General features: G+C 41.8%; 1 protein-coding gene across 5 annotated transcripts in view; it reads right to left on the bottom strand.

Annotated features, from left to right (window-relative positions):
• cfap92 (cilia and flagella associated protein 92 (putative)) overlaps positions 1-18,191 on the bottom strand; it is a 248,665-nt gene that overhangs the window by 72,372 nt on the left and 158,102 nt on the right. For all 5 annotated transcript variants that reach the window (XM_067998681.1, XM_067998680.1, XM_067998683.1 and 2 more), the window contains one exon: positions 9,658-9,786. In XM_067998681.1, the coding sequence (XP_067854782.1) occupies positions 9,658-9,786 (129 nt within the window). The remainder of the gene's footprint in view (positions 1-9,657; positions 9,787-18,191) is intronic.

Genomic DNA, 18,191 nt, shown 5'->3' with positions numbered 1-18,191 from the left:
AGGCGGGAATTCGGCACCTCTCCCCTGCTTTCTGCCTGGGAGTTAAAATCTCCGCCTCAGAAACGGTTATGTTCCTATAGATTTTTTGATTATCTCTCACTATATTATTATTCTCAAGGTCATTCCTAACCAGATACTTAACCAACTTTTAAATTGGTTAATTAATAGAGCAATAACTGCTTTTACTTGTGCTGGGAGTGTATTCCAGATATCCAAAACTCTTATGGGTAAAACAATTACTTCTAATCTCTTACCTTGCTTGAAGTTTGTTAATTTTGCACTCAGGCCCTCTGGTTCTGTGCTCACAACCAGAATTAAATTGTCCATTTGTCTTATCATTTAAAAGATTTCCAGAGAAAACATGTTCAGTTTTGTAACTCTGCAAGTGAACCTCTGTGGAGCAGTATGAAACCATATTCTAAAATTAAGAACAAACTCGCATGTGTACTCAGACCTCCCTAGATGCTGAGCTGCTAATTTCTATTGGGACAAGTACAGCACTTAGTGAAGGTGCGATGCCTTGTCAATGAAGGAAAGGAACATTTATCTGCTGTCATACTTCAGCACTCCAGCATCTGGCCAGAGTGCAGTACTGTAGGGGATGTGGAAGTGTCCACAGTTATCCACTCCTCTCAATAAAAAGCCTGTGGAATTCCAAAGAGGGAAGAAGAAAGATTAGACAAAAGTCAAAAACAAAAAAATCTTCTGCTTGAGTATCAACTGATGTAAAAGACAGATGAAAGATTAAAAATGAAATCACCATTCAGCATAATCAGCAATTTCCTTTTGGATTTGGAGGCAATAATAGTTAACCAACAACTTAAGTAATTATAGTAAAATCAATTGGGTCTTTTGAAGCTCTGTGGTTTACCACAAACGATGTGTTACCAAATCTCCAGAGAGTGAACCTTCCACACGATTGAAGCTGATCCTGGAACAGCGCAAATACAACCAGCTGCATGGGCCATAGACAATACAACAGAAGCAAAATTCATTCTTCAAAGTCTAACATACATGTAGTTATTTACTGTACACTATGCAACATTTTCGATAGTTGAATATGCATATTGGCTTCTGTGCACTTTCAAGGGAATGTTATTAACAAAACAGTCATGGAAAAATGATTTAAATTAACTGTCACTGGTTTAGATGACTGCTTGGCTATAAGTTGTGATCTGGCATCTGCACCAATATTCTGTGTATTTACAATCAAACAATGGCTTTTCACCCACAGCACATTCATAGGTCTGGCTGAGCCATGTTTTGTCTGGATAATACAATGATTTATAAGGGCTGATTTTCCAGCAAAGTGAAGCTATGACCAGAGAACAGCGAATGCAAGGCTTGCAGAAGACACATACAGTTGAACTCGTGACGAGTTCTGTGGGGGAGGGTTTAAACTAATTTGGCAGGGGGTTGGGCACCTGGATGAAACATTAGAGAGGAGAAAAAAGGTTCACAGAGGACTGGGAGAGACAAATAACACTAAAGAATAGTTCAGAGATAGGAGGGATCAGACAGGGGGCAAATGCGAGACAGTCTAAGATGAGTTTGGAGTGCATGTGCGTAAATGCACGAAGTGTGGTAAATAAGGTTGGTGAGCTGCAGGTACAAGTCACCACATGGGATTATGATATAGTGGCACTAACAGAGACCTGGCTCAAGGAAGCGGAGGATTGGGAACTTAATATTCCTGGCTACAGGGTATTCAGGAAGATAGGGAAGGAAAGAAAGGAGAGGGAGGTGGTGGCAGTATTGATCAACAAAACTATTATTGTACTGGAAAGGGATGATATAGTTGAAGGGTCAAAAACAGAATCTAGTTGGTTAGAATTAAGGAACAATAGAAGAGCCATTATGCTACTGGGTGTATATTGTAGGCCACAAAATAGTGGGAAGGAGATAGAGGAGCAAGTTATAGGAAGGTGCAAGAACTGTACTGGGATAGTAACAGTGTAAAGCGCAAGGAGGGGGAGGAATTCCTGAAATGTCTATAAGAGAACTTTCTCGATCAATGTGTTTCCAACCCAACAAGGAAGGAAGCAGTGGTGTATCTAGTTCTGGGGAATAAAGTGGGGCAAGTGGAGCATGTTTCAGTGGGGGAGCATTTGGGGAACAGTGATCATAATATCATCAGGTTAGAATAGTTATGGAAAAGGACAAGGAACAATCAAGCATAAAAATACTTAACTGGAGGAGGGCTAATTTCAGTGAGCTAAATAGGGATCTTGCACAGTTGGATTGGAATCAAAAATTGGTAGACAAAATAGTAATTGAACAATGGGAAGCCTTCAAGGAGGAGATGGTTTGGGTACAGAGTAGATACATTCCTACAAGGGGGAAAGACAGGGCAGCCAAAGCTAGAGCTCCCTGGATGACTAAAGATATAGAGATTAAATTGAAACAGAAAAAGGAGGCTTATGAAAAATATAAGGTTCATAATACAGTAGAGAGCCAGGCTAAATACAGAAAGTACAGAAAAAGGAAAATAAGAGGGGCAAAGAGAGAGTATGAGAATAGATTAGTGGCTAATATAAAAGGGAACCCAAAAGTCTTTTTATAAACATATAAATAGTGGACAGGTGGCACTGATTAGGGGCAAAAAAGGAGATCTTCTTGTGGAGGCAGAGGATATGGCTGAGGTACTAAATGAATACTTTGCATCGGTCTTCACTAGAGAAGAGGATGCTGTCAGTGTGGCAGTAAAGAAGGAGGTAGTAGCGATATTGGATAGGATAAAAATAGATAAAGAGGAGGTACTTGAAAGGTTGGCAGTACTCAAAGCAGAAAAGTCATTTGGTCCAGATGGGATGTATTCTAGATTACTGAGGGAAGTAAGGGTGGAAATTGCGAAGGCTCTGGCCACAATCTTCCAATCCTCCTTAGATATGGGGGCAGTGCTAGAGGACTGGAGGATTGCAAATGTTATACCCCTGTTCAAAAAATGGCAGAGGATAAACCCGGCAATTACAGGCCAGTCAGTGGTGGGGAAACTTTTAGAGATAATAATCCGGGACAAAATTAATTGGCACTTGGAACAGTATGGGTTAATAAATGAAAGTCAGTACAGATTCGTTAAAGGAAAATCATGTTTGACTAACTTGATTGAGTTCTTTGATGAACTAACAGAGAGGGTTGATGAGGGTAGTGCGGTTGATGTGTATATGGACTTTCAAAAGGCATTTGATAAAGTACCACATAATAGATTTGTTAGCAAAATTAATGCCCATGGGATTAAAAGGACAGTGGCAGCGTGGATACAAAATTGGCTACAGGACAGATAGCAGAGAGCAGTGGTGAACTTTTTCTTTTCGGACTCGAGGGAAGTATACAGTGCTGTTCCCTAGGGCTCGGTATTAGGACTACTGCTCTTTTTGATATATATTAATAACCTGGACTTGGATATACAAGGCATAATTTCAAAGTTTGCAGATGACATAAAGCTCAGAAATGTAGTAAACAATGTGGAGGATAGTATCAGACTTCTGGAGGACATAGACAGACTGGTGAAATAGGCAGACACATGGCAGATGAAATTTAACACAGAGAAGTGTGAAGTGATACATTTTGGTAGGAAGAATGAGGAGAAGCAATATAAATTAAATGGTACAATTTTAATGGGAGTGCAGGAACTTGGGGGTGTATGTACACAAATCTTTGAAGGTGGCTGGAGAAGTTGAGAAGGCTGTTAAAAAGCATATGGGATTCCTGGCTTTATTAATAAAGGCATAGAGTACAAAAGCAAGGAAGTTATGCTAAACATTTATAAAACACTAGTTAGGCCTCAGCTGGAGTATTGTGCTCAATTCTGGGCACCATATTTTAGGAAGGATGTCAAGGCTTTAGAGACGGTTCAGAAGAGATTTACCAGAATGGTACCAGGGATGAAAGACTTCAGTTGCGTGAAGGGACTAGAGAATCTGGGGTTTTTCTCCTTAGAGCCGAGAAGGTTAAGGGGAGATTTGATGGAGGTGTCCGAAATCATGAAGGGTTGTGATAGAGTAAATAAGGAGAAACTTTCCAGTGGCAGAAGGGTCAGTGACCAGAGGACACAGATTTAAGGTGATTGGCAAAAGAACCAGAGGCGACACGAGGAAACATTTTTTTACGCAGCGCGTTGTTATGATCTAGAATGTACTGCCTGAAAGGGTGGTGGAAGCAGATTCAGTAGTAACTTTCAAAAGGGAATTGGCTAAATATTTGAAGGGAAAACATTTACAGGGCTATGGGGAAAGAGATAAGGAGTGGGACTAATTGGATAGCTCTTTCAAAGAGCTGGCACAGGCACGGTAGGCCAAATGGCCTCCTTCTGTGCTGTACCATACTATGATACTATTTTCCAATGTCAGCCCATTTGAATAATTATTCAAAATTGCTGGACAAATTATGTCATATTTAGGTCGCTTGGTGACGGCGGGGGTAGAATTTCAGGGGCAACAGTAGTTTGTAAAGACCTGCTGCTAGGCTTTTAAGGTGAACTGCCTGAATTTTCCACATACTAACATTTTTGCAGAAAGCATTTGTTCAGGCTTAGTAAGATGGCTGAGGAAAGTTAAAATGCGAATGGAAAAAGGAATGTTCTGAATCTGCCATGGAGTTGCTGCTACAAGAGGTGCAGCAAGAGAGGGCTGCCCTCTTTGTGGCAGAGTTATCCTACTCTACATGTCGTTTTCTGCACTGCCTGGAAGGCTGTGGCAGAAAGAGTAAATGCCATCTTGTATGTGCACAGGACGATTGCGGAAACACAGAAATTTTTAAGTATAGGGATAATTGCTAAGGTGAGAAAAGCCAGCATTTCCCTACATTAAGTATATGGGCATAGTATGCATTCCACAAAGTGTTTAATGTTAACATGCTGCACCTTGACTGAGGCAGCATATTAAGCACAGGCAATCTTTCACCTCTTTCAAATATTGACATGTACATCCATACTGATGCAGCACACACTTTCTAGCTGGTACTAAAGCACAGAAAACTTTGGAAGTTATGCCCAAGTTAAGCACTAAACACAAGGGAAGAAGAGCAAGTGGAGGTCGCAGCAGAGGAACAAGGAAAGCTAGCTGCATGCTGCTTGGTCATTGGTTCACATACAGATTGGGATGCAGGGCACTTGAATGGTAAGGTTTGTGCTCTTCAAGCTTGCACTATCTCAACAATGTGCATCTGCTTGCAGAACAAGACTGCACCTGACAGGAGAGAATGGTGTGATACCAGAGGATGACCCTCCCAATGTCAGGTCCTTAAATGTACAGAACAATAAATCCCTGAAATAGTGGTCACGGATTGGGGGAAGCTACCACAGTCAAAACTACTATCATCCTTTTCTTACTTTTCTTCCTCTCCCTACTGACTCATTCTGTAACACACAGGCATTCACTGCATCACAGCACCGTGGCACACTATAAAGTGGCATGTCAACTCTGTTAGAAAATGTATCTTGCTGTCACTATTCTAACATGTTCTTTCAGTATATCTCCAAGCATCCCTTCAAAGCAAGAACCAGAACGAGGGAAGACAAAGAAGCCTTCAATGGACAGAACCATGCATCAGTCATTTTACCTGTCATAAGAACCAGAACAGCCACATCCACTCTGGGGGAATTCATCTGGTCAAATTGAGGAAGTACCACCAAGTGAAGCATTGAGCACAAGTGAGGAGGAGCAAGTGGAGGTAGCAGCAGAGGAATAAGAAACACGTGTCCATTTTTGGGCAGATGTATGTAAATGAGGCAGTAATAATATGGTTATCATCTCCACCTCTTTTACCCTGAGTATTAATCACACTAGTATAAAACTGGCATCTGGGGTTGATAGGTGCTAGCCTGAAGATTGTAATAAGTTTAAAGGGATGGATTTTTCAGTTCCTCTTGCAGTTATAACTTTATTATTGTGCCCAGGCAGAGGGGCAGTTAAAATGGAGCTGGGGACTTACCCACTCCTTTCCTGCCCCGATCTGGCTGAGTGCAATTTTAAATTGCAGGTCAAAAGGGCACCTACCCCAAGCCGTCGGGGTCCTCTTTAAATATGCAGATCAAGCTCTGATGACTTCATCAGAGCCAGATCTGCGGTTTTAACCTGAGGCTTAAGTGGAGGAGCAGTGGTGGCAAAACCTGACGGGAACAGCAGTCAGGACCAGAACAGGTCCAGCAAAGTAAGTTTTGTTGTGGGCCAGAAGGAGCAGGCGTGCTCCTCTCGGCCCCACTAGGAAACCTTGGGGCTCCCCTGCTCCAAACTTCCTCCTCCCTCCTCTGACTGGGGTTCGCCTCCCAGAGAACTTATCTTGTACCCTGGGTCCCCGACGTCAGCCTCCTGCTGCATGATCATGTCACAGAATCATTGAAAGTTATGGCACTGAAGGAGGCCATTCGGCCCATCGTGTCCGTGCCAGCTGAAAAAGAGCTATCCAGCTTAATCCCACTTTCCGGCAGTTGGTCCGTAGCCCTGTAGTTTACGGCACTTCAAGTACACAACCAAGAACTTTTTAAATGAGTTGAGGGTTTCTGCCTCTACCACCCTTTCAGGCAGTGAGTTCCAGACCCCTACAAGCCTCTGGGTGAAAAAATTTCTCCTCAGCTCCCCTCTACTCCTTCCACCAATTACCTTAAATCTATGCCCCCTGGTCACTGACCCCTCTGCTAAGAGAAATAGGTCCTTCCTATCCACTCTATCTAGGCTCCTCTGACATCGCAGCCATTCAGAGAGCCATATATCCAAGTTTGTCGATGACACAAAGATTGGTGGCATAGTAAGTAGTGTGGACAGGAGCATAAAATTACAAAGAGACATTGATAGATTAAGTGAGTGGGCAAAACTGTGGCAGATGGGTTTCAACGCAGGTAAGTGTGAGGTCATCCATTTTGGACCAAGAAAGGATAGATCTGAGTATTTTTTAAAAGCTAGTAACAGTGGAGGTCCAGAGATTTAGGGGTCCATATAGACAGATCACTAAAATATAGTCAGGTACAAAAATAATCAGAAAGGCTAATGGAATGTCAGCCCTTATAACTAGAGGGCTAGAATATAAAGGAGGAAGTTTTGCTACAGCTATACATAGCCCTGGTTGGACCACATCTGGAGTACTATGTACAGTTCTGGGCATTGCACCTTAGAAGGGATGTATTGGCTTTGGAAGGAGTGCAACACAGATTCACCAGAATGTTACCAGGGCTCCAAGGGTTAAATTATAAGGAGAGAGTACATAAACTAGGCTGTATTCCCTGGAATATAGGTTAAGGAGTGATTTGATTGAGGTTTTTTGGATTTTGGAAGGAATTGATTGAGTAGATAGAGAGAAACTTTTTCCGCTGGTGGGGGAGTCTAGGATAAGGGGACATAACCTTAAAATCAGAGCCAGGAGAGAATTTAGGAAAGACTTCTTCACACAAAGGGTGGTAGATGTGTGGAACTCTCTCTCACAAAAAGCAGTAGATGCTAGCTCATTTAATAATTTTAAATCTGAGCTAGATAGATAGATTTTTGCTAGCCAAGGGTATTAAGGGATATGGAGCCATGGTGGGTGTATGGAGTTAGGATACAGATCAGCCATGATCTCATTGAATGGCGGATCAGGCTCGAGGGGCGGAATGACTTACCCCTGTTCCTATGTTTAGGCCGCAAAGTCAGCAAGCGATATGCTAATGAGGCCTGGCTGCTGCTCCTGGACAGACACTTCGCTTGCTTTGCTGCGTTCCCACCCAGGAGTTAAAATCGAGCCCACAGTGTGTATATGAACCTGCTTATACCTACTTTCTAGTTATTGTATGCCAGTTAAATAGTTACCATATTTAGATTAGTCTGGTTCCTTTTAGGTTATCCACTTTAGCAACAACTAAATGTTCACATCAAAAGAAAGCTGTCAAGCAGACAGGCCAGGTCTGGTACCAGTCTGCAGGCAGTTATTAAAACTTTCCAGCCCTACCTCCTGGAGAAGACTTCAAAGTCATGCAGTAAACACAGCCTCAAAATAAGCATCATTAAATCTTTAAAGAAATGCTGAAGAATTTAGGAAGTGCAGCATGTGTTGCTAATTTGTCACAGGATGTGGGATAATGCTTGTGCATTTTCTTTGATATTGTATGTATTTTTATTCCAGTTCAATGAAAAGAACTCCAGAAGATTATAAAGGCAGGATTTTGACATCAATACATCTGAAATTAGTGCTGGTGAACAAAAAGAATGCGTCCCTTCCTCCTACGTGCATAATTTAAAATAGCATTACCAATTTGTGTTAGGATTTCTAAACCAGTACAAAAATAAATAAAATGCATCAAAACTTAGTTGAATAATTGTGATCTAACTGTAAAGTTGTTCAATTTTAGATGGATGCAGAACTGCTGAAAAAAGTGCAGTGATGGCGGCAATTGGTGGCTTGGTCATTTTAACAGGAAAGCTAGTTTGCAAATATTTGCTGTTTATAGATTAGTTCAGCATCTGTTAGATGAGGTACTGAAATATGTGAATCATGAGATGACAGCTATTTGCACATTTCTTCATTTTAATGTAATGATTTTGATTTTAGCTAAATCCATCGTAAAACAATAAAAGGAATACATCCAATTGTGCCATCTGCATTATATATTGGAAGCATATAAAAAGTGAATCATTAAAACAATGTAAGCTAAAGAAACCATTATTTTGAATATGAAAATAGTTGTGGAGACTTGAAACAAGCTAATGGAAGCATTGCAGATCCTGATTAATCCAATGAAAAAATAGCTCATTTCAGCGGCATCTGCTGCATGAACCACTGCTGCATTAATTTGTCAGCTGGATGGAACAGCAGAACTGCACTCAAAAATGCATGAGATGAATGACCGGTTGCTTCATTAAGGATGAACTTTAGCACATGAAACAGCCTTTGCAGAGGGTATTCAGGCAAATGTGAGTCCCAGTTCAAGAACTGAAGTAAAGCTAAATTAAGGTATTAAAACTAAACTAAAACAAATAAGAAGTGAGTTAAAAAATAAATATTAAGATAGCTAGGGTAAATTAAAAAAAATCATAAAATGGTGAAAATAGAAAAAGGAGACCAGAGAGAGAGAATACTGAAAAAAAGGAGCAGAGGTCAAGTTTTAATTTTTTTTAGGTGTTTATTACAGTAATAAAGTTACTCCTATTATTGAGTAGCATATTATTGTAATATTAAGATTTTTTTCTGGCGTCACAGCATGTGTCTTAAAAAATGGCTAGCCCAGGGAGCTTGGAGATTCTAGCAGTCAAAAGGTTAATTAAATATGGGGCAACACCCTACTGTTATTTTAATACAGGCCACACAGTTCTGAATTGCATTATGGCAAAACTAAAAAAAAGGAAAATTTATAAATAAGTTGAATAGTCTCTCATTCAGCTTAAAAACATAACTAGCATATCTTCCACGAAGAAACACAAGAATCATTCAAGTTAGTGCACAAATCCCACAGAGAAAAATAAACACACAAAAAAATATTGTTACGATAGTAATTTCTTTTAGTTAAAAGAAAATGTTTTTCTTCAAATAGAGGGCAATTACAGAAATCAGAGAAGGATGAATGTGGAGTAGATTGTCAGCTGCATAAAAGTTTAAACCTAAAGGATATGCCAGAATTGTAATATGTCTGTTGCACATTTTCCTTATTCCTTACTATTTAGGATTACAGTACTATTATTTGTGTCCACTCACCAGCTAGAAGAAGCTTAATGTCCAGGTTTATCACGGCTGAGACAATTTTCTCTGTCGTTTTCTTTTTACGACTTAGCTGCTGTGTTTTCAACAATGTAGGTTTGTTTCCTTTCTTTTTCATTGATTCAGCTGCAAAGAAATCTGGACGTGCTTAGTTGGGTTCAGTTAGAGACGCAGGGCCGGATTTTCCTGGAAACCTGCGCCGAAACAATGGCTTAATTATGCCGTAATGCCGATTTTCAGTGCAAAAGGAGGAAATTCAGACCTAAGTAAGTTGCTAATGCCTTTTCTAAGGTCCAAGTGAGTTTCCTCAATCTTTTGTGCCAATTCCGCAAAACATCCACTGAAGCCCTCTGCCATACATTAACAAAGCTCCATAAAGCTATGCAAAAGAGCAGCTCACATAAATTTCCTGCATTTATGCCAGTTTTGAATGGGCTGTGAATTTACGCCTAAAAGTTTAGGCATAGCAGGACCCAATCATATTTCTAGTGTTCTATGGCATTTTTAAAAATTCTTCCTCACTGAGACCCGCACTGTATTTTCTGCAATTTGTTACATTAAAAATTGATAAGCTTCCACAATTACATTTTCTGAAACATGTTGAGCCTAGTGTGCATAATGATGGCTTGATCCAACCCAGGGTTTTAAAGGAAGTAGGTGAGAACATTGCAGATGCCCTAACTATAATCCTTTAAAGTTCTCTCGATTCAGGAACTGTTCCTTCAGATTAGTCAAAATCTTTTCCCAAAGGTAGGGGAGTCTATAACGAGGGGGCATAGATTTAAGGTGAGAGGGGAGAGATACAAAAGGGTCCAGAGGGGCAATTTTTTCACTCAAAGGGTGGTGAGTGTCTGGAACGAGCTGCCAGAGGCAGTATTAGAGGCGGGTACAATTTTGTCTTTTAAAAAGCATTTGGACAGTTACATGGGTAAGAGGGGTATAGAGGGATATGGGCCAAGTGCAGGCAATTGGGACTAGCTTAGTGGTATAAACTGGGCGACATGGACATGTTGGGCCGAAGGGCCTGTTTCCATGTTGTAAACTTCTATGATTCTATGATTGGAAATTGCACATGTCAATCTGCTATTTAAGAAAGGTGAGAGGGGAAAACTAGGGAATTATAGAACAGTGAGCCTAACATCAGTTGTCGGGAAATTACTAGAGTCTATAATCAAGGATAGAGTGACTGAGCACCTCGAAAATTTTCAGCTGATCAGAGACAGCCGGCATGGATTTGCAAAGGGTAGGTCATGCCTGACGAACCTGATTGAAATTTTTGAATAGGTGACTAAAGTAGTGGCCAGGAGAATGTCTTTGAATGTTGTTTATATGGACTTCCAGAAGGAATTCGATAGAGTACCTCATAAGAGACTTCTAGCTAAAGTTGAAGCTCATGGAATTAGGGACAAATTATTGACCTGGTTAGGAAATTGGCTGAGCGGCAGGAGACAGAGAAGTGGGATAATGGGCAGGCACTCAAATTGGCAGCATGTGACTAGTGGTGTCCCACAGGGATCTGTGTTGGGGCCTCAACTATTCATTTTATTTATGAACTACTTGGAATCATAGAATGGTTACAGCACAGAAAGAGGCCATTTGGCCCATCAAGCCCATGCCGACTCTTCTAAGAGCAATCCATTTAGTCCCATTACCCTGCTCTTTCCTCGTAGCCCTGCAAATTTTTCCCCTTAAACTATTTATCCAATTTCTTTTTGAAAGCCATGATTGAATTTGCTTCCACCACCCTTTCAGGCAACGCATTCCAGATCATAACTACTTGCTGCATAAAAAAGTTTTACCTCATGTCGCCTTTGGTTCTTCTGCCAATCACCTTAAATCTGTGTCCTCTGGTTCTCGAACCTTCCATCAATGGGAACATTTCTCTTTATTTACTTTATCTAAACCCTTCATGATTTTGAACACTTCTATCAAAAATCTCCTCTCAACCTTCTCTGCTCTAAGAAGAACAACCCCAGCTTCTCCAGTCTATCCACATAACTGAAGTCCCTCATCCTTGGAACCATTCTAGTAAATCTTTTCTGGACCCTCTCTAAGGCCTTCACATCCTTCCTAAAGTGTGGTGCCCAGAATTAAACACGATACTCCAGTTGTGGCCGAACCAGTGTTTTATGAAGGTTCAACATAACTTACTTGCTTTTGTACTCTATGCCTCTATTTATAAAGCCCAGGATCCTGTATGCTTTTTTAACTGCTTTCTCAACCTGTCCTGCCATCTTCAAAGACTTATGTACATATGCCCCCAGGCCTCCCTGTCCCTGCACCCCCTTTAGAAATGTACCATTTAGTTTATATTGCCTCTCCTCATTCTTCCTGCCAAAATGTATCACTTCGCACTTCTCTGCATTAAATTTTATCTGCCATGTGTCCGCCCATTCCACCAGCCTATCTATGTCATAGAACCATAGAACCATAGAAAAGATACAGCACAGAAGGGGGCCATTCGGCCCATCGTGTCCACGCCGGCTCGAAGAACAACCAGGTGCCCATTCTAATCCCACTTTCCAGCACCCGGTCTGTAGCCCTTCAGCTTACAGCACTTTAGGTGTAGGTCCAGGTACTTTTTAAAAGAGTTGAGGGTCCTTGCCTCTACCACCAATTCGGGCAGCGAATTCCATACATCCACCACTCTCTGGGTAAAAAAGTTTTTTCTCATGTCCCCTCTAATCCTTCCGCCAATCAGCTTAAATCTATGTCCTCTAGTTCTTGAACTCTCCACTAGGAGAAACAGATACTTCCTGTCTACTCTATCTAGGCCCCTCATAATTTTGTACACCTCAATCAAGTCTCCCCTCAGCCTCCTCTGCTCCAAGGAAAACAACCCCAGCCTATCCAATCTCTCCTCGTAGCTGCAATTTTCATGCCCTGGCAACATTCTTGTAAATCTTCTCTGCACTCTCTCCAGAGCAATTACGTCCTTCCTGTAACATGGTGACCAGAACTGTGCACAATACTCTAGCTGTGGCCTTACCAGCATTTTATACAGTTCCATCATTACATCCTTGCTTTTGTATTTAATACCTCGGCTAGTAACGGATAGCATTCCATATGCCTTCTTCGCAACCTTATCTACCTGCACTGCCACCTTCAGGGACCTGTGCACATGCACTCCAAGGTCTCTCACTTCCTCTACCCCTCTCAATATATTCCCGTTTACTGCATATTCCCTTTTACTGTTTGCCCTCCCTAAGTGCATTACCTCATACTTCTCCGGGTTGAGCTCCATTTGCCACTTTTCCGCCCACTCCACCAAACCATTGATATCTTCTTGGAGTCTACAGCTATCCTCTTCACTATCAACTACACGGCCAATTTTTGTGTCGTCTGCAAATTTGCCAATCATGCCCCCTACATTCAAGTCCAAATCATTAATATATATTACCACAAACAGCAAGGGACCCAACACTGAGCCCTGTGGCACACCACTGGAAACGGATTTCCATTCGCAAAGACATCCATCGACTTTTACCCTTTGTTTCCTGTTACTGAGCCAATTTTGGATCCAATTCGCCACATTTCCCTGTATCCCATGGGCTTTTACCTTTCTGACCAGTCTGCCATGTGGGACCTTATCAAATGTCTTACTAAAATCCTTACTAATGTCCTCTTGAAGTCTATTACAATCCTCCTCACCATTTATTACACTTCCAAATTTTGTGCCATCTGCAAATTTTGAAATTGTGCCGTGTACACCCAAGTCCAAGTCATTAATATTTATCAAAAAAAGTAGTGGTCCTAGTACTGACCCCTGGGAACACCACTGTATACCTTCCTCCAGTCTGAAAAACAACCCTTCACTAGTACTCTCTGTTTCCTGTCACTTAGCCAATTTCATGTCCATACTGCCACTGTCCCTCTTATTCCATGGGCTTCAATTTAGCTGACAAGCCTATTATGTGGCACTTTAGCAAACGCCTTTTCAAAGTCGGTATACACATCAACCGCATTGCCCTCATCAACTCTCTCTGTTACCTCATCAAAAAACTCAATCAAGTTAGTTAAACACGATTTGCCTTTAACAAATCCATGCTGGCTTTCCTTTATTAATCCACACTTGTCCAAGTGACTATTAATTTTGTCCCAGATTATCATTTCTAAAAGCTTCCCCACCACTGAGGTTAAACTGATTAGCCTGTATTGTCGGGTTTATCCTTACTCCCTTTTTTGAACAAGGGTGTAACATTTGTAATTCTCCAATCCTCTGGCACCACCCCCATATCTAAGGAGGATTGGGAGATTATGGCCAGCACCTCTGCAATTTCCATTCTTACTTCCCTCAGCAACCTAGGATGCATCCCATCCAGACCGGGTGACTTTTCTACTTTAAGTACAGCCAGCCTTTCTAGTACCTCCTCTTTATCAATTTTTAGCCCATCCAGTACCTCAACTATCTCCTCTTTTACTGTGACTTTGGCAGCATCTTATTCCTTGGTAAAGATAGATGCAAAGTACTCATTTAGTACCTCAGCCATGTCCTCTGCCTCCATGAGTAGATCTCCTTTTTGGTCCCCAATCGGCCCCACTCCTCCTCTTACTACCCATTTACTATTTATATGCCTATAGAAGACTTTAGGATTCCCTTTCATGTTAGCCGCCAGTCTATTCTTATACTCTCTCTTTGCCACTCTGACGGGATAGAGAGTCACATATCCAAGTTTGCCAATGACACAAAGACAGGCAGCATTGTAAGCAGTGTAGATGGAAGCATAAAATTACAGAGAGATATTAATAGATTAAGTAAATGGGCAAAACTGTGGCAAATTGATTTCAATGTAGGCAAGTGTGAGGTCATCCACTTTGGACCTAAAAAGAATAGATCAGAGTACTTTCTAAATGGTGAATAGCTCAAAATAGTGGAGGTCCAAAGAGACATAGGGGTCCATGTGATTAGATCATTAAAATATCATGGACAAGTACAGAAAATAATCAAAAAGGCTAATGGAATGCTGGCCTTTATATCTAGTGGACTAGAATACAAGGGGGGGTAGAAGCTCTGCTACAGCTATACAAAGCCCTGGTTAGACCACACCTGGAGTTCTGTGTTCAGTTCTGGGCACTGCACCTTAGGAACGATATATTGGCCTTGGAGGGAGTGCAGCGTAGATTTACTAGAATGATACCTGGACTCCAAGGGTTAAATTGCAAGGAAAGATTACACAAACTAGGGTTGTATTCCCTGGAATTTAGAAGTTTAAGAGGTGATTTGATCGAAGATTTCATTTTCCGGATGCATCATTTCAGGAAAATCTGGCCCACAGTATCCTTTTCCTTGGTTTACCTGACTACTTCAGAACAATCAAAACTCAAAACTTACTCACATATTGTATTAAAGGGAACATTACTGTAGGGAACAGTCCTTTCAATATCAAATATTCTCCATACATTATAGGTTAGGGGAGAAAAATTGTTTCCCCTTAGCAGAAAGCTTCTGTCTTATCTTCGCACCAGCAGCTGGCTGGTGAACTACCACAGTGCTTCTCAAAAATAGAAAAGAGCTGCTCAGCTGAGGTATGTGGTAGGACCAATAATGAGCAACTTTCATTAGAGTACTGAATGTCAGGATCCTTCTTGGTCCCAATGTCAGTCAGCAATGTACAATTTAATTGTCACCGAACTCGTCTGATACTAAAACGGTTGAGGACACCATACTCGTTACCACAATAAGAGTCCTCTTCCTTATGTCAGCTGATAGGCTGCTTGACTTTTGGACTCAACCTGGCAGATCATCAGCAAATTGCAAGGAATGGCAGAAAAGGAACCTCTCTCCTTAACACTAGGAAAGGTTTTTTTTTAACAACTTTTCCCCTAACTAAATGGGGAGTATTTTACCTTGAAAGTGCATGACCTATAGTACATAGCCCTTTAATCATTATTGACAAAAAATGGTGTGGTGGCAATAAGTTGCAGTACCACAAAGTAGTAGGAATGTAAGGTTACTCCCAGCATTCCCAATATAAGAAGTTCCGAAGTTGAGCTTTGAGGAAGCTATCAAGTATTTCCCCATGTGGAGGGAGAGAATGATTCTCTGAAAGTGTTGAGCCCCAACCCTATAGGAGTGGCAGTGATGCAGTGTGAGCAGCACGTGTTTTCCTCTCTCAGGATGTCAGCATGTCTGCTTCCTCGCAACCCCCTCAACCAATATCAACCATGGTGCTAGGAAGCCAGGCGGGCCAGACTGCCCTGGCAGCAGCCGAAGTGCTGCAGTCTGCAGCCGGGCCCTCAGAGGCTTGAGCTCCGAGAAGTCACCAGCCACAAGCATCTCAAGGGTCCCCACATGAACAACAGCAGCCTCTCTCCCAGCAACTCTGCTGAAGGCTCTGAGGGAGTACCTTGCAGGAGAGTTAATTATGCTTCTTTTAAGAAAAGCGCAATGGGTTGATCACTTGGGTGACAAAAGAATTCACTATAATTTTGTGTACGGAATTAAAATCAACACCTTTATTACATTTACAACTTGGTTTATAGTTTTTTCTCATTAGCTTCTTAGTCTGCACTGTTAGAAAATCATTGACATAGAGGTTGGCTGAATGTTCTTAAGTGCAGAATCAATGTAGTGATGAAGGGGAAACAAAGGACAGTTAATGCTGAGGAGCTTTTACTGACTTTTCAGGCAAGGGGATTGAAGCGGTCACTGAAAGCATTGCGTTATCAACTGCTTCCTGGCCTGTCTAGCTGCAATGCGTTCTGCTGGCCCTCCTTCATTTTCTCCCTCACTTTCGTACAATTTTTCCTCATCTGATGATACCTCTGATTGTTGCTGTGCCTCCTCAAACTCCAATCCTGTTTGAATTGCCAGGTTGTGCAGAATGCAGCAAACTACAATGATGCGGCCCACTTGGTCTGGACCACATATTGGGGAGCCCCCAGAATGATCATGACAGCTGAATCTTTGCTTCAAAATGCCTATGGTATGCTCCATTATGTTCCTGGTGCCTCTCATTGTACTTGTGTTGCTTATGCATGGTAAAGTGGAGGAGAGGTGTCATCAGCTAGATTTGGAGGGGGTATCCCTTGTCATCCTCTGACATTCCTGGATGGGTGGAAAAGTGGGTGGATGGATGAGTGTTGCAGAATGAAGGTGTCATGGCAATTTTCAGTGACACTGGTACAGACTTGCATTATCCTTCTACGATGATCACACACCAGTTGAACAATGATGGAACGGAAGAGGTTCCTGTTCACATAAGCTGCTGGATCATCTTCTGTTGCCCTGATAACTGCATGAGTGCAGTCCATTATGTCCTGGACACAAGGGAAGCTAGCCACTGCTGCAAATCGCAATGCTTGCTCATTCTGACTGTTGGCATCCATCGCAATGGTAATGTAATGGTTTGCTCTCGCAAGGAGGGCATTGGTGATCTATTTGATGCAACTGTAAACAGCAGACTGGGTGATACGGGTGATGTCTCCAATAGTACCTGAAAGGAGAAAAAGTTATGGGCGGTGATGACTTTGACAGCCACTGGCAAAGCATGACCCGCTGGCTGCATAGGTCAGTGACAGCCTGCCTGCTGAAACACAGCCTCCTCCTGCACTGCTCCTCAGAAATATCCAAGAAAGTGGCTTTTGGCCTATGTACCCTATGGACTGGGTAAGCCTTTTACAAACATCCCAACATGCTGCTGCTGCTCCTTTTCCTCCAACTGTTCATCCATCCAAAGGAGTGAAGCAAAAATAGAATCCATGATAAGCAGTGAGTGCTTAGTGAGAGTAGGTATGGAGGAAAAACTCAGAAAGAAGCAAACTGGAAGCTCAGAACTGCCTTGGAAATGCACTGCTCACAAAGACACACAGATCCTAATGACCTATGTGCCTGCAGGTGAGTGCCCCTTTAAATGCAGCTTCCAGTCATTTCAGTCAGTTTGTGAACTTTTGAGACTTGGCCCACCCAGTTAAAATCACGTCAGGGTCCAAATGATGTCTTCGGGCCCCTATTTGAATTTATTCATGAGGCACCCATCTTTTTCTAGTGCGTGCATTTTCGACCTGAATCAGTTCCATAGTAAAAATGGCAGTCGCCAGAATGGGGCGGTAAGTTGATAGTCACGATTTTAACTGCTCACCCACCCGTTCTCGCCGGGTGGCTTGGGTTAAAATTAGGGCCAATGTTTTAAATCCATTTCTATTTGAAATCTACTATCACCTTGAGATAATAAAACACATTTGTGCTTCATTTATAATTATTCCTATGTTGGTCTAGTGCAGAAAAGAAAAGATTTATATCAGGCTTGTGGACAAAGGAATAGGTTGAGTGCCTACACATTGACAAGGGCCCTTTTTTTTTGTAAAACGCTCTCTTCCTGCCAATTGTTGTGAAACCAAAGTGCTAAATTTCCTAGTCCTCACTTACCTTGGGAAGAGCAGAAAGTACAAATTTGAAAGGATAAACATGTTTGAAAGGTATAGAAGGTACAAAATTCAAGTGGTACAAAAATTGTGGCGGCTACAGAATGAAACACAGCCAAACTATGTGGTGGTAACCAAAGACATGGACTTGGATGGCAATGTTCGTC

This window comes from Heptranchias perlo, chromosome 17 (genome assembly GCF_035084215.1).
Source record: "Heptranchias perlo isolate sHepPer1 chromosome 17, sHepPer1.hap1, whole genome shotgun sequence".
Taxonomy (NCBI): Eukaryota; Metazoa; Chordata; class Chondrichthyes; order Hexanchiformes; family Hexanchidae; genus Heptranchias; species Heptranchias perlo.
This window is presented reverse-complemented; position numbering and strand designations above follow the sequence as displayed.